Below are 13,803 nucleotides of genomic sequence, written 5' to 3'. Positions count from 1 at the left end.
TAACGTTTGTTGAAAATCGCTAAGCACTCTCATTATCTAACGCGGTATAAGAGTTGTCTGCCCGTTTTAAGTAAGAGCTAGTTTTTCATGCGTCTCAGTGTTTGTATCACCTGACATATGTGAATTACAGTGGTATACATGGGGTGACAAAAGACATGGGATACCTCCTAATACCGTGTCGAACCTCCTTTTGCCCGGCGTAATGCAAAAAATGGTTCAAAAGGCTCTGAGCACTATGGGACTGAACTTCTGTGGTCAGCAGTCCCCTAGAACTTAGAACTACTTAAACGTAACTAACCTAAGGATATCACACACATCCATGCCCGAGGCAGGATTCGAACCTGCGACCGTAGCGGTCACGCGGTTCCAGACTGAAGCGCCTAGAACCGCACTGCCACACCGGCCGGCGGCGTAATGCAGCAACTCGACGAAACGCCTGCAGAAATATTGAGCCACGCTGCCTCCTACAGCAGTCCATAGCAGTGAAAGCGTTGCCGGTGCAGGATTTTCTGCACGAACTGATCTCTCGATTATGTCCCACAGAGTTCGATGGGATTCACGTCGGGCGATATGAGTGGTCAAATCATTTGCTCGAATTGTCCAGAAGGTTGCTCAGACCAGTCGCTAATAGTTGTGACACTGTGACATTGCGCATTGTCAAACATAAAAGTTCCTTCGCTGTTTGGGAACATGAAATCCATGAACGGCTGCAAATGGTCTTCGGGTAGTCGAACATAACCGTTCTAAGTCAATGGTTGGTTCAGTTGGACCAGAGGACCCGGTCCATTCCATGTATGCCGCGCGGGGTTAGCCGAGCGGTCTAGGGCGCTGCAGTCATGGACTGTGTGGCTGGTCTCGGCGGAGGTTCGAGTCCTCCCTCGGGCATGGGTGTGTGTATTTGTCCTTAGGATAATTTAGGTTAAGTAGTGCGTAAGCTTAGGGACTGGCGACCTTAGCAGTTAAGTCCCATAAGATTTCACACACATTTGAACATTTTTTGAACATTCCATGTAAACACAGCCAGCACCATTATGGAGCCACCACCACCTTTCACAAGTGCGCGGTTGACAACTTGGATCCATGGCTTCTTGGGAAATGATCTGAGCGTGTGGCATCGTTGGCCGGGAGGCCCCATCTGGGGAAGTTCGGCCGCCAAATGCAAGTCTTATTTCAGTCGACGCCACAATGGGCGACTTGCGCGCCGGTGATGAGGATGAAAGGACGATGAGGACAACACAACTCCCAGCCCCCGAGCGAAAAAAAATCTCCAAGCCGTCCGGCAATCGAACCCGCACCCACTTGCAAGGGAGGCGAGCAGGCGGACGGCTTCTTGCAGTCTGCGCCTCACTCGAGCCCTACTATCAGTTCTTACCAACTGAAATCGGGACTTATCTGACCAGGCCACTGTTTTCCAGTCGTCTAGGGTCCCATCGATATGGTCACAACCCCAGAAGAGACGCTGTAGGCGATGTCGCGGTATTACCAACAACACTCATGTTGGTCGTCTGCTGCCATTGTCCACTAACGACCAAATTTGGCAGCACTGTCCTAGCTGATACGTTCGTCGTACGTCCCACATTGATTTCTGCGGTTATTTCAAGCAGTGTTGCTTGTCTGTTAGCACTGACAACTCTACGCAAACGCCGTTCCTCTCAGCCGTTAAGTGAAGGCCGTCTGCAGTGAGAGGTAATGCCTGGAATGTTGTATTCTCGACACACTCTTGACACTGCGGATCTCGGAATATTGAATTTCCTAACGATCCGAAATGGAATGTCCCATGCGTCTAGCTCCAACTACCATTCCGCGTTCAAAGTCTGTTAATTCCCATCATGCGATTACAATCAAGTCAGAAACCTTTTCACACAAATCATCTTACTACAAATGACAGCTAGTCCAATACACTGCCATTTATACCTTGTGTAAGCGATACTACCACCACGTGCACATCGCTATCCCACGACCTTTTGTCAACTCAGTACAATATCGCACATATTGTCAGTGGCTCATGTGGATACTGTCTGCAAAATGTGTTACAAGTAGCGTCTGTAGTAAAGAAGTAACAATTTAAACCTTCATGGCTGGTAAGTTTTACTGCACACCCAGTGAAAATATAGCAAGCGATAGAGTTTTTTCCTTGATAATTTCGCCGGGGGTGTCCACGAGAAAGTTTCGCAAGGGTTTGAAATTATGTGTAGAGTGCTCTCACTCTCAAGTGCTGGATGAATATATTCTGCGTTTTTGCGTATGGTGAGTTATGCTACCTCAAGACAAATACAGTTTCTAACTGTAATGATTGTCTTGCCGTGTTAAATCTTTAACATAACATTATACCTCTTAATGAGTAGATTGTGAGTACATACTTCTAAATGAGTAGTATTTAAAATTCGCTGTGCTGTTATATGAAATGCTGAGAAGCAAATTTCTGTTGGCCCTGATAGCCGTTAGATAGGCAGCCTACACCTGGAATCGGATACCGTGAACCGGGATACCCATTTAGTAACACACGGTTCGGTCACGTTAATATGGCCACCTCCCATATTCGACGTAAACGTGCGATAACCACTCAGAGACGGCAGGAGGAAGTGCCCCCTTGTTCAACTACCACTCCGCGTTCAAAGTCACACACAGCTGGCAGGTGGAAGTACTAGCAGTGGAGGGTATACAAAAGTTGTCGGGGGGACGCGGATAACAGTGCAGTCGTTGTCTTATTGTGGAAACAGTGCCATTTATCTGACGTCAAAAAGAGTATGATTTTTGCCTTTTGGGCCAAGGGTGGATGCGTTTCCGGAATGGCTAAGTTTGTAAACAGTTCCCGCGCCGCTGTGGCAAAGTGACATTGTCCAAAAGCGGGTGAACGACGACTGCGGAGATGTGTACAGGCGAATAGACGTGCAACTGTTGGGCAACTGGCCACCCATGTGAACCGAGGGGCTACAAACAGTGACTCCTCAACGATCGTTCAGCGAACGTTTCTGCGTATGAGCCTCCACGGCAAACGCCTGGTTCGTGCACCCACGCTGAGTGCTCTTCGTCGGCGTCGACGACTAGTACATCTACATCTACATCTACATCCATACTCCGCAAGCCACCTGACGGTGTGTGGCGGAGGGTACCTTGAGTACCTCTATCGGTTCTCCCTTCTATTCCAGTCTCGTATTGTTCGTGGAAAGAAGGATTGTCGGTATGCCTCTGTGTAGGCTCTAATCTCTCTGATTTTATCCTCATGGTCTCTTCGCGAGATATACGTAGGAGGGAGCAATATACTGCTTGACTCTTCGGTGAAGGTATGTTCTAGAAACTTTGACAAAAGCCCGTACCGAGCTACTGAGCGTCTCTCCTGCAGAGTCTTCCACTGGAGTTTATCTATCATCTCCGTAACGCTTTCGCGATGACTAAATGATCCTGTAACGAAGCGCGCTGCTCTCCGTTGGATCTTCTCTATATCTTCTATCAACCCTATCTGGTACGGATTCCACACTGCTGAGCAGTATTCAAGCAGTGGGCGAACAAGCGTACTGTAACCTACCTCCTTTGTTTTCGGATTGCATTTCCTTAGGATTCTTCCAATGAATCTCAGTCTGGCATCTGCTTTACCGACGATCAACATTATATGATCATTCCACTTTAAATCACTCCTAATGCGTACTGCCAGATAATTTATGGTATTAACTGCTTCCAGTTGCTGACCTGCTATTTTGTAGCTAAATGATAAAGGATCTATCTTTCTGTGTATTCGCAGCACATTACACTTGTCTACATTGAGATTCAATTGCCATTCCCTACACCATGCGTCAATTCGCTGCAGATCCTCCTGCATTTCAGTACAATTTTCCATTGTTACAACATCTCGATACACCACAGCATCATCTGCAAAAAGCCTCAGTGAACTTCCGATGTCATCCACCAGGTCATTTATGTATATTGTGAATAGCAACGGTCCTATGACACTCCCCTGCGGCACACCTGAAATCACTCTTACTTCGGAAGACTTCTCTCCATTGAGAATGACATGCTGCGTCCTGTTATCTAGGAACTCCTCAATCCAATCACACAATTGGTCTGATAGTCCATATGCTCTTACTTTGTTCATTAAACGACTGTGGGGAACTGTATCGAACGCCTTGCGGAAATCAAGAAACACGGCATCTACCTGTGAACCTGTGTCTATGGCCCTCTGAGTCTCGTGGACGAACAGCGCGAGCTGGGTTTCACACGACCGTCTTTTTCGAAACCCATGCTGATTCCTACAGCACGTGCACGTCAACACCGTAAGTAGACATCCACTGTGTTTACATGGAATGGACCGGGTCCTCTGGTCCAACTGAACCAACCATTGACTTGGGATGGTTATGTTCGGCTACCCAAAGACCATTTGCAGCCATTCATCGATTTCATTTTTCCAAACGAGGCTCTGAGCACTATGGGACTTAACATCTATGGTCATCAGTCCCCTAGAACTTAGAACTACTTAAACCTAACTAACCTAAGGACAGCACACAACACCCAGCCATCACGAGGCAGAGAAAATCCCTGACCCCGCCGGGAATCGAACCCGGGAACCCGGGCGTGGGAAGCGAGAACGCTACCGCACGACCACGAGATGCGGGCTTTTCCTAACGACGAAGGAACTTTTATGTGTGACAATGCGCGATGTCACAGTGCCACAATTATTAGCGACTGGTCTGAGGAACATTCTGGACAGTTCGAGCAAATGATTTTGCCACTCAGGTCGCCCGACGTGAATCCCATCGAACTCTGTGGGACGTAGTCGAGAGGTCAGTTCGTGCAGAAAGTCCTGCACCGGCAACACTTTCACTGCTATGGACTGCTGTAGGAGGCAGCGTGGCTCAAAATTTCTGCAGGGGCTTCGTCGAGTTGTTGCATTAAGCCGGGCAAAAGGAGGTTCGACGCGGTATTAGGAGGTACACCATGACTTTTGTCATCCCAATGTTTATCACTCTAATTCACATATGTCAGGTGATACAAACATTGACTTTCCAGATGAACCACATTTATGTTCTATCGGACACATGGCAAACACCATGCTACAATCCTCGGAACGGTTCAGGCCGCAGGAGAGAGCGTTATGGTCTGGAGAATGTTTTAGTGGCATTCCCTGGGTTATCACGTCATTCTGGAAGGCACAATGGACCAATACAAGATGCGTCCATCCTTGGGATCCTGTCCACCCCTATATGCAGTTAGTTTTCCTCGGAACTAGGCAATATACCAGCAGGACAGTGCTACGTGTCCGCAGGTTTCAGTGTACATGCGTGGTTCGAAGAGCATTAGGTTGAGTTTGCCCTAATCCCTCCACGTCAAACTTCCCGGATTTAAGCCCAGACGAGAAATGTGAGACCACCGTGATCAGACTGTTGGCGCCTTGTATCCCCAATCTAGAAATACAGCGCAGTTGGCCACGGCATTGGAGTCGGCATGGTTCCACATCCCTGTCGATACCTTCCAGCATCTCGTTGACTCTCTTCCTGTACGTCTCGCAGAGGTCCGCGCCGCAAAAAGGTGGTTACTCAGGTATTTGACACATTAATGTGGCTGGACAGTGTATGTATAAGGCAGTCAAAAACGAGACAGATGGGAAAAAAGGAAGTAAACCATTTATTAAGAGAAATAATCGTCATAACTGTCAACAAATGTACCCCACCGTAACACAAGATTGTTAATGCCTTCATGGAAAAATCTTCGCGGTTGCCTGCGGCACTATGAATGGAGCACATGGCTCTAAGCAGTACGGTACTTAACAATCTCAGGTCATCAGTCCCCTAGACTTAGAACTACTTAACCTAACTAACCTAAGGACATCACACACTGCCATGCCCGAGGCAGGATACGAACCTGCGACTGTAGCATCAGCGCGGTTCCGGACTGAAGCACCTAGAACCGCTCGGCCGCAGCGGCCGGCGCGGAACTATGACTGCATCCGTGGAGTGCATCTCTTCATCCGAAGCAAATCGACGGCTGCTAATGTATTTCTTCAAGGCTCCAAAAATACGGAAATGGCAAGGGCAGAGATCGGGACTGTATGGAGGATGTGGGCGACCCCACATGTTGCCGAGGTTGTTTCGATTACGTCGCAGAACTTTCGCTGGGAAGTCCTTACACTTCCGCCATACAGTCACAATCCCTCCACATACGATTTCCATATATTTGTCGCCCTGTAGAATGGCATAAGCGGCCGTTTATTAGCTTCGGATGAAAAGGTGCACGCTTGGATACCAAACGTGCCTAGACGCCACTTTTGGACAATGTTGCTTTGCCATGTACCGGAACTGTTGACCAACATAGTCATTTCGGAAATACATCCACCCTTGGCCCGAAAGGAAAAGATCATATGTTCTTTTGGATTACATATAAATTGCACTGTTCCGTAGACAACCGCAAATGTCTTTCGGTGAAGGCATTGACCGTCCAGTCTCACAGTGGGATAAATCCATTAACTGTTATGGCGATCGCTTTCGAACGGATAGTTAATTTTTTCAACTCTCTCGTTTTCATTTGGCAGCCCCTTATATACTGTGCAAGTGTGTGGGTCCCATATCAGGTAGGGGTAACAGGGGATATTTGCCGAACAGAAAAGAAGAGCGAAGTAATCGTCACAGGATTATTTGATACGCATGCAAGTGTCACGAAAATGCTAGGAAACTTGAAGTGAAAGACTCTTGAAGATTTACGCCAATTACTCCGCGAAAATACACTTAAAAAATGTCAAGAGCCAGTATTGAGTGAGGAAACTAGGAATATACTACATCACTACCCAGCGCTTCCGTACGAACCTTCAAGACAATATTAAACTGATTACACCTTACACAGAGGTTTTCAAGCAATCATTCTTCCTCTCTCCATACGGAAGGAATGGAAGTAACCCTAATAGGTAGCACGGTGGGCAGTACCCTCTGCCATGCACACTGCTTTGCGGAGTATAGATGTATACGTATATGCATTTGTAGACGTAAATGTAGTTCTTTATGAATGAAAAAACATAGGAAGAGGATGTATGTTTCCGAAACACGGCGGACAGACTACCAACTGGCCAAACCGGAAACCCGAGGAAATTATATTCCAGTAACTCGATGCAAAAACCTGCATTTACATATCAGGTGCACGACGCATACAAAATTACGTTACATGGAATTTATTGCTGTTGCAGTCAGACAGGACATCTTACAAATCAAATTTCGTAAAATGATCATTATTACTACATTCGACATTGCAAATATGATGGAGTGGACCAATCAAAGAAATGTCCCATCGGCTCCAGAATGATTCAAACTCTCTGTTTCGATGCGAACGGCTTGTTACGAAGTCGTAACAGTCCACAGCCCAGTGAGACAACGCTGGTACTCAAAGATGAACAAATGGAGTGTGCCCGCTAAACATGGTATTCCGATTCACGATTGTTTGCGAGAGTGACACCTTCCTTTATAGTATGGAGTAGTTCGAGACGTAATAGCCCAGACTCCCAGACTGGAGTTCCGAGCAGGCTGTCTTCCAAAGACATTACGAAGACAACCTTCATGCTGGCAGAGCCCAATAAATCACAACGAACTGAAAATACGTGTTATTACACAGAAAAAAATTAAAAGTGTCATTTACAACAAGTTCACTCATATGCAAAAATTAATTCTATTACAAAATTAGGAAAAAGACGAAATATTTACATATAATTGTTTTGGGATGTTAGAGTACTTCATCAGACTAGTTGAAACACACAAAACGAAAGCTCCATTTTCACGTACATTATCAATTTTTAATATGCTGTTGAGACATGAGCATTGATGCACGTAGATCTTAGAAATTTTGTGATTTTTCTGGGTTGTATGTGGGAAGTTTACACATTCTTAAATTGGAAAGAAGAGAAGAGTACGAATTACTGGAACATACTAGAATCATTTTAATTTTGCGCATAACATTGGAAGATAGGAAAAATTTGAAAGTAGCCTATAAAATCAGTTATAGTAACATTAAAATAATGTAAAGCGCATCAAAAAGGTAAGGCACAAATGAACAATGAAGTCGTAAAACCACTTGAGTTTTTGTATCTGCGGAAATTGGAGCCGAATCGATAATGAACAAAAAAAAAAAAAAAGCGAAGAGTAAAACTAGATTTTGGAAAACTAAACAGGGTTTCGTAAACTAGGCGTTTGATATGTCTGTGTGTATTACTGGTTTTTTCTTCTGGCAGTGAGAGGAAACCCATTCGAAAACTATTGGTTGCTTAGCGAGGAATAGAGAGATACATAGCAAAATTATTAACTTGGAAGGAAATACACTCCTGGAAATGGAAAAAAGAACACATTGACACCGGTGTGTCAGACCCACCATACTTGCTCCGAACACTGCGAGAGGGCTGTACAAGCAATGATCACACGCACGGCACAGCGGACACACCAGGAACCGCGGTGTTGGCCGTCGAATGGCGCTAGCTGCGCAGCATTTGTGCACGGCCGCCGTCAGTGTCAGCCAGTTTGCCGTGGCATACGGAGCTCCATCGCAGTCTTTAACACTGGTAGCATGCCGCGACAGCGTGGACGTGAACCGTATGTGCAGTTGACGGACTTTGAGCGAGGGCGTATAGTGGGCATGCGGGAGGCCGGGTGGACGTACCGCCGAATTGCTCAACACGTGGGGCGTGAGGTCTCCACAGTACATCGATGTTGTCGCCAGTGGTCGGCGGAAGGTGCACGTGCCCGTCGACCTGGGACCGGACCGCAGCGACGCACGGATGCACGCCAAGACCGTAGGATCCTACGCAGTGCCGTAGGGGACCGCACCGTCACTTCCCAGCAAATTAGGGACACTGTTGCTCCTGGGGTATCGGCGAGGACCATTCGCAACCGTCTCCATGAAGCTGGGCTACGGTCCCGCACACCGTTAGGCCGTCTTCCGCTCACGCCCCAACATCGTGCAGCCCGCCTCCAGTGGTGTCGCGACAGGCGTGAATGGAGGGACGAATGGAGACGTGTCGTCTTCAGCGATGAGAGTCGCTTCTGCCTTGGTGCCAATGATGGTCGTATGCGTGTTTGGCGCCGTGCAGGTGAGCGCCACAATCAGGACTGCATACGACCGAGGCACTCAGGGCCAACACCCGGCATCATGGTGTGGGGAGCGATCTCCTACACTGGCCGTACACCACTGGTGATCGTCGAGGGGACACTGAATAGTGCACGGTACATCCAAACCGTCATCGAACCCATCGTTCTACCATTCCTAGACCGGCAAGGGAACTTGCTGTTCCAACAGGACAATGCACGTCCGCATGTATCCCGTGCCACCCAACGTGCTCTAGAAGGTGTAAGTCAACTACCCTGGCCAGCAAGATCTCCGGATCTGTCCCCCATTGAGCATGTTTGGGACTGGATGAAGCGTCGTCTCACGCGGTCTGCACGTCCAGCACGAACGCTGGTCCAACTGAGGCGCCAGGTGGAAATGGTATGGCAAGCCGTTGCACAGGACTACATCCAGCATCTCTACGATCGTCTCCATGGGAGAATAGCAGCCTGCATTGCTGCGAAAGGTGGATATACACTGTACTAGTGCCGACATTGTGCATGCTCTGTTGCCTATGTCTATGTGCCTGTGGTTCTGTCAGTGTGATGTATCTGACCCCAGGAATGTGTCAATAAAGTTTCCCCTTCCTGGGACAATGAATTCACGGTGTTCTTATTTCAATTTCCAGGAGTGTATAAGGAAGATTAGAGTTTAACGTCCTACCGAAAACAAAGTGATTAGAGGCGGAGCGCAAGCTCGGATTGTGTCAAAGATGGGGAAGGAAATTGGCCGTGCCCTTTCAAAGGAACCGTTTGGTCATTTTGCTGTAGCGATTTAGGGAAATCAAAGATGAAACTTCGGGGGATAGTGATATACCTCCAGGCGTCCACCCACAAAAGTTTTAAACTGCTCCACACAGAAGATTCCGAGAAAAAGGGCTCTTATCCATCGATCAACTGATAGCGTAGCAGAATCGCTGTGCCTGTAGCAAATTCACTTACCCTTGGGTAACATTTCATTTGTTTTTTCTTAATTGTTTTAAAAATCATAACAACTTCTAAATAAAGTTAATGACCTAAAACGTTATCAATTAATGATAACGAATTTTATTTAATTTGTGAAATGACTGTTACAATTAATACGTAAAATGTGAATTATGATTAATATAGTCTTTTTAAAAAGTTGAATAATTTCAAATGCATTTTAATGGAGGTGAATTAAGGCTTTAATTACCACTGTGAGAAAGTTTCAGGTGGTTTTTTATTTATACAAACACATTTATAATATCGTTTATATTTGTCAATTGTCCGCCCCTGGTAGATGAGTTGACAGCGTGACGGCATGTCATGCCTAACGGCCCGGGTTCGATTCCCGACTGGGTCGGAGATTTTCTCCGCTCAGGGACTGGGTGTTGTGTTGTCGTTATCATCATCATTTCGTCCCCATCGACACGCAAGTCGTCGAAATGGTTTCAACTCTAAAGACTTGCACCAGGCGAATGGTCTACCCGACGGGAGGCCCTAGCCACACGGCATTTCCATTTACATTTGTAAATTTCGTGTTTTAAATACAAGCACCAGAATGATAATAAAAACATTGAAAACAAAGATAGTTTGACATCTTGCACAATCTGTGAAGGACGAGTGTTTACACGAACGACTCGACAATTTCGTTAATAATCGTTGATGACAGTTTATGATGCACTATTAATTGTATTTTATATAGTTTCACGGGAATTTATTTCTCTATTATTTTCAATCAGATAAGTTCAATTTTGTACATACGCTTTATTAGACTTTTTACCTATCTATAAAAATAGACGTCACAGGATTGAACAAGAGGAGTACGTTTTGGAGGAATCACTTTCTGGTCATCCTGAAGAATTTCGTCATATAATTCAGGATGAGCTTGTCTACCACGAGAATCAATAATTAATAAAAACTTTCATTTTTAAAGCAATGTAAAAAAGCAAATTAAAAGTTACGCGAAAGTGGGATCGAACGCGGACTGCCCGCGTGGCGAGTGAGTCCACACTACAAGCGCAGCCAACTCTGTGTGCTGCCAGAATGCGTCAATTGACTGGTATATGAGCTGCGCGTAAAACTTTAGAGCTATTTTTCTCGGTATCTTCTCGCTAGTGCGCTTTACATGTTTTATGTGTGGACATCCTTGACTAACCTCGAAGTCTCATCCCGAACTGAATTTCCGAAACTTTAAGGTCCCCTTGTCAGACGACGACCCTATTTTAAACATTTTTGGAAGAAGGCTGTTAACAGTCTTTAAGTTATGAATAAAATGAGTATTTTAATAATCAGCTGTTTATATTTTAAACCCAAATATCTACCGGTTTCGGTCTTGAATCATCTTCACGGATGAGGGTTAAAATGATTTACATTCATGGCATGCATTACATATTTTAAGTAATGACTAATGCAATATGATGGCTTAAACCATTTTAACCCTCATCCGTGAAGATGGTTCAAGACCGAAACCGGTGGATGAAAAAAAAAAAATGAAATGAGCGTATGGCCTCTTTGGCCAGGAGGCCCCATCTGGGGAAGTTCTTATTTCAGTCTACGTCGCATTGGGCAACTCGCGTGCCGGTGATGAGGATGAAATGATGATGAGGACAACACAACACCCAGTCCCCGAGCAGAGAAAATCTCCAACATGGCCGGGAATCGAAGCCGGGCCTGCTTGTATGGAAGGAGAGCACGTTACCACCCAGCTAAGCAGGCGGACACAGGCAGATATTTGGGTTTAAGATATAAATAGCTGATGGCTCAAATATGCAATATCGAGGACCTAATTGAAGGCTAGTAGATTATATTAGAAAATATATAGGAAAAAACATGAGGCGTTTGGTTGTATGCTGTACCTCGTGGGAAAGTGTAGAGGGGACTTCCATGCAGCACTGAATGATGATGATAAAATCGATAATTATGTAAACTTTAAGAGTAATTATAGGTACTGTTATGACAATAATATCTCGCCATTTACCAACAGAGGGGTGCACTCAGCCTCGTGGTGCCAATTGAGGAGCTACTCGACCGAATAGTAGCGGCTCCGGTCAAAGAAAACCATCATAACGACCGGGAGAGCGGTGTGCTGACCACACGCCCCTCCTATCCGCATCCTCACCTGAGGATGATACGGCGGTCGGATGGCCCTGATGGGCCACTTGTGGCCTGAAGACGGAGTGATAGTGCTATTTACCAACAGAAACAAAAAGACCTAAGGGGTAGTTTTCAGACGAAACTTACGGTTAACATTGGCTGGTAATTCCATTTTATATCTACTTGTAGGAACCCACTTCTCTGCAAACGTCATTTATGACGATCCTAATTTTATGTGATGCGATCTAGGTTAACAGCAAATTCTTACATAACATTTGTTCTTTCTTAAGCTTGTTCCATTTATTTCGATACAATACAGTGGTTTCGTTTCGTATTTTTGTTCCAGGTTACCACAATGATTTCTGCAGTGAACCTTTGGACGGTGTCGATTGCCATTTTGTGTAGTGTGTCACTGAGCTGCCTTAATGTAGACGCCGCTGAAAACCTGGCTGCCCTACGAGAGAGAGATCACAGCTTTGCATCTCCCAGACGATTCAAGCTGTCACTGGACGCTGGAGACTTCTCAGGTCATCCAGATCTAAAGGTAGAGAAACGTTCTCCTGCTGAAATCCAAGTGTTCAGTACTGGAGGCGAAGCTTCAGATTTTGACACCAACAACAGTCAGTTCGTGCAACAAATGACCGATTTCATCCTGCACCTGATCAGATCGCACATAATTTCTCAGAATAAGCGACAGATTGAGTTACCTGATATCCATAAGAGTTCTTGCAAAGGGATAGGTTACCTGTGTGTTACGTTAGCATTGAACGCAACCGAAGGCTGGTTTAGGGACCTGTCTTCTATTACACGTGTTGGTGACGTCAAGGTCTTCCGCAACGAAGACAACATAATAATGGATTTTGGGATTGGTCTGCGCACTATACAACTGGGTTACAACAAGTACAGATTGAAAGTAGGTCCTCTGAAGCTCAGCGGGAAGATCGACGGAGAAATGGGTCCGAGTGTGGTCAGGGTAAAATTTTCCATGGACGTCGGCCAACAGACCTGCAGCATCTCTCTCCTGGAGACGGAGGTCAGCTTCCTCGGAGAACCGAAGCTCCGGCTTACCGGTATGGGGAAGCTGAACCCGCTGTTCTCCAAGATCGTGACGTGGTTTGCGGGCAGAGCCCGCAAAGACGCTGCAGCCACAGCCGAGGACATCCTACGAAACACCGTCCAGGATGTGTTCGAGCGCTTGCGTTGTGATGAAGAGGTCAACAACGTTCAAGCGCTCTAAACACCGCGGCGGAAAGAAGTAAACATTAATCGGTCGTTATTCTTCTGAATTCTCTTTATTTCGTAAATTAATAAACAGTTCTTTCTTTAACTTGAGATTTAAATGTGTTGCTTGTGATGATGATGGTTTGTAGGGCGCTCAACATCGTGATCATCAGCGCCCATGTAAGTTCCCAGTCTTTCCATGTCCAGTCTCGCCACGTCGCGAATGATGATGATGGTAAGAGCAAACACCCAGTCCCGGGGCAGAGAAAATCCCCAACCCGGCCAGGAATCGAACCCAAGATCCCGTGATCTAGATGCAGCAACTCAGGCCACTAGACTACGAGCTGCGAACTTAATTGCTTGTGGCTGAAATGTACATAAAAGTAAAAAACTGTAAGGACATAACAAAAGTAAAGGGTTACTCGTAAGTATCTCCGGAGTTTTTAAAAAAAACTAGAAG

General features: G+C 46.0%; 1 protein-coding gene across 1 annotated transcript in view; it reads left to right on the top strand.

The window, feature by feature from the left end:
* Positions 1 to 13,449, top strand: part of LOC126143997 (uncharacterized) — a 43,124-nt gene extending 29,675 nt beyond the window's left edge. The window contains exon 2 of the mRNA XM_049915463.1: positions 12,469 to 13,449. Within this exon, the coding sequence (XP_049771420.1) occupies positions 12,478 to 13,359 (882 nt within the window). The 5' untranslated portion in view covers positions 12,469 to 12,477 and the 3' untranslated portion in view covers positions 13,360 to 13,449. The remainder of the gene's footprint in view (positions 1 to 12,468) is intronic.
* Positions 13,450 to 13,803: the final 354 nt, after the last annotated feature.

Source organism: Schistocerca cancellata, chromosome 2 (assembly GCF_023864275.1).
Source record: "Schistocerca cancellata isolate TAMUIC-IGC-003103 chromosome 2, iqSchCanc2.1, whole genome shotgun sequence".
NCBI classification, from domain to species: domain Eukaryota; kingdom Metazoa; phylum Arthropoda; class Insecta; order Orthoptera; family Acrididae; genus Schistocerca; species Schistocerca cancellata.
This window is presented reverse-complemented; position numbering and strand designations above follow the sequence as displayed.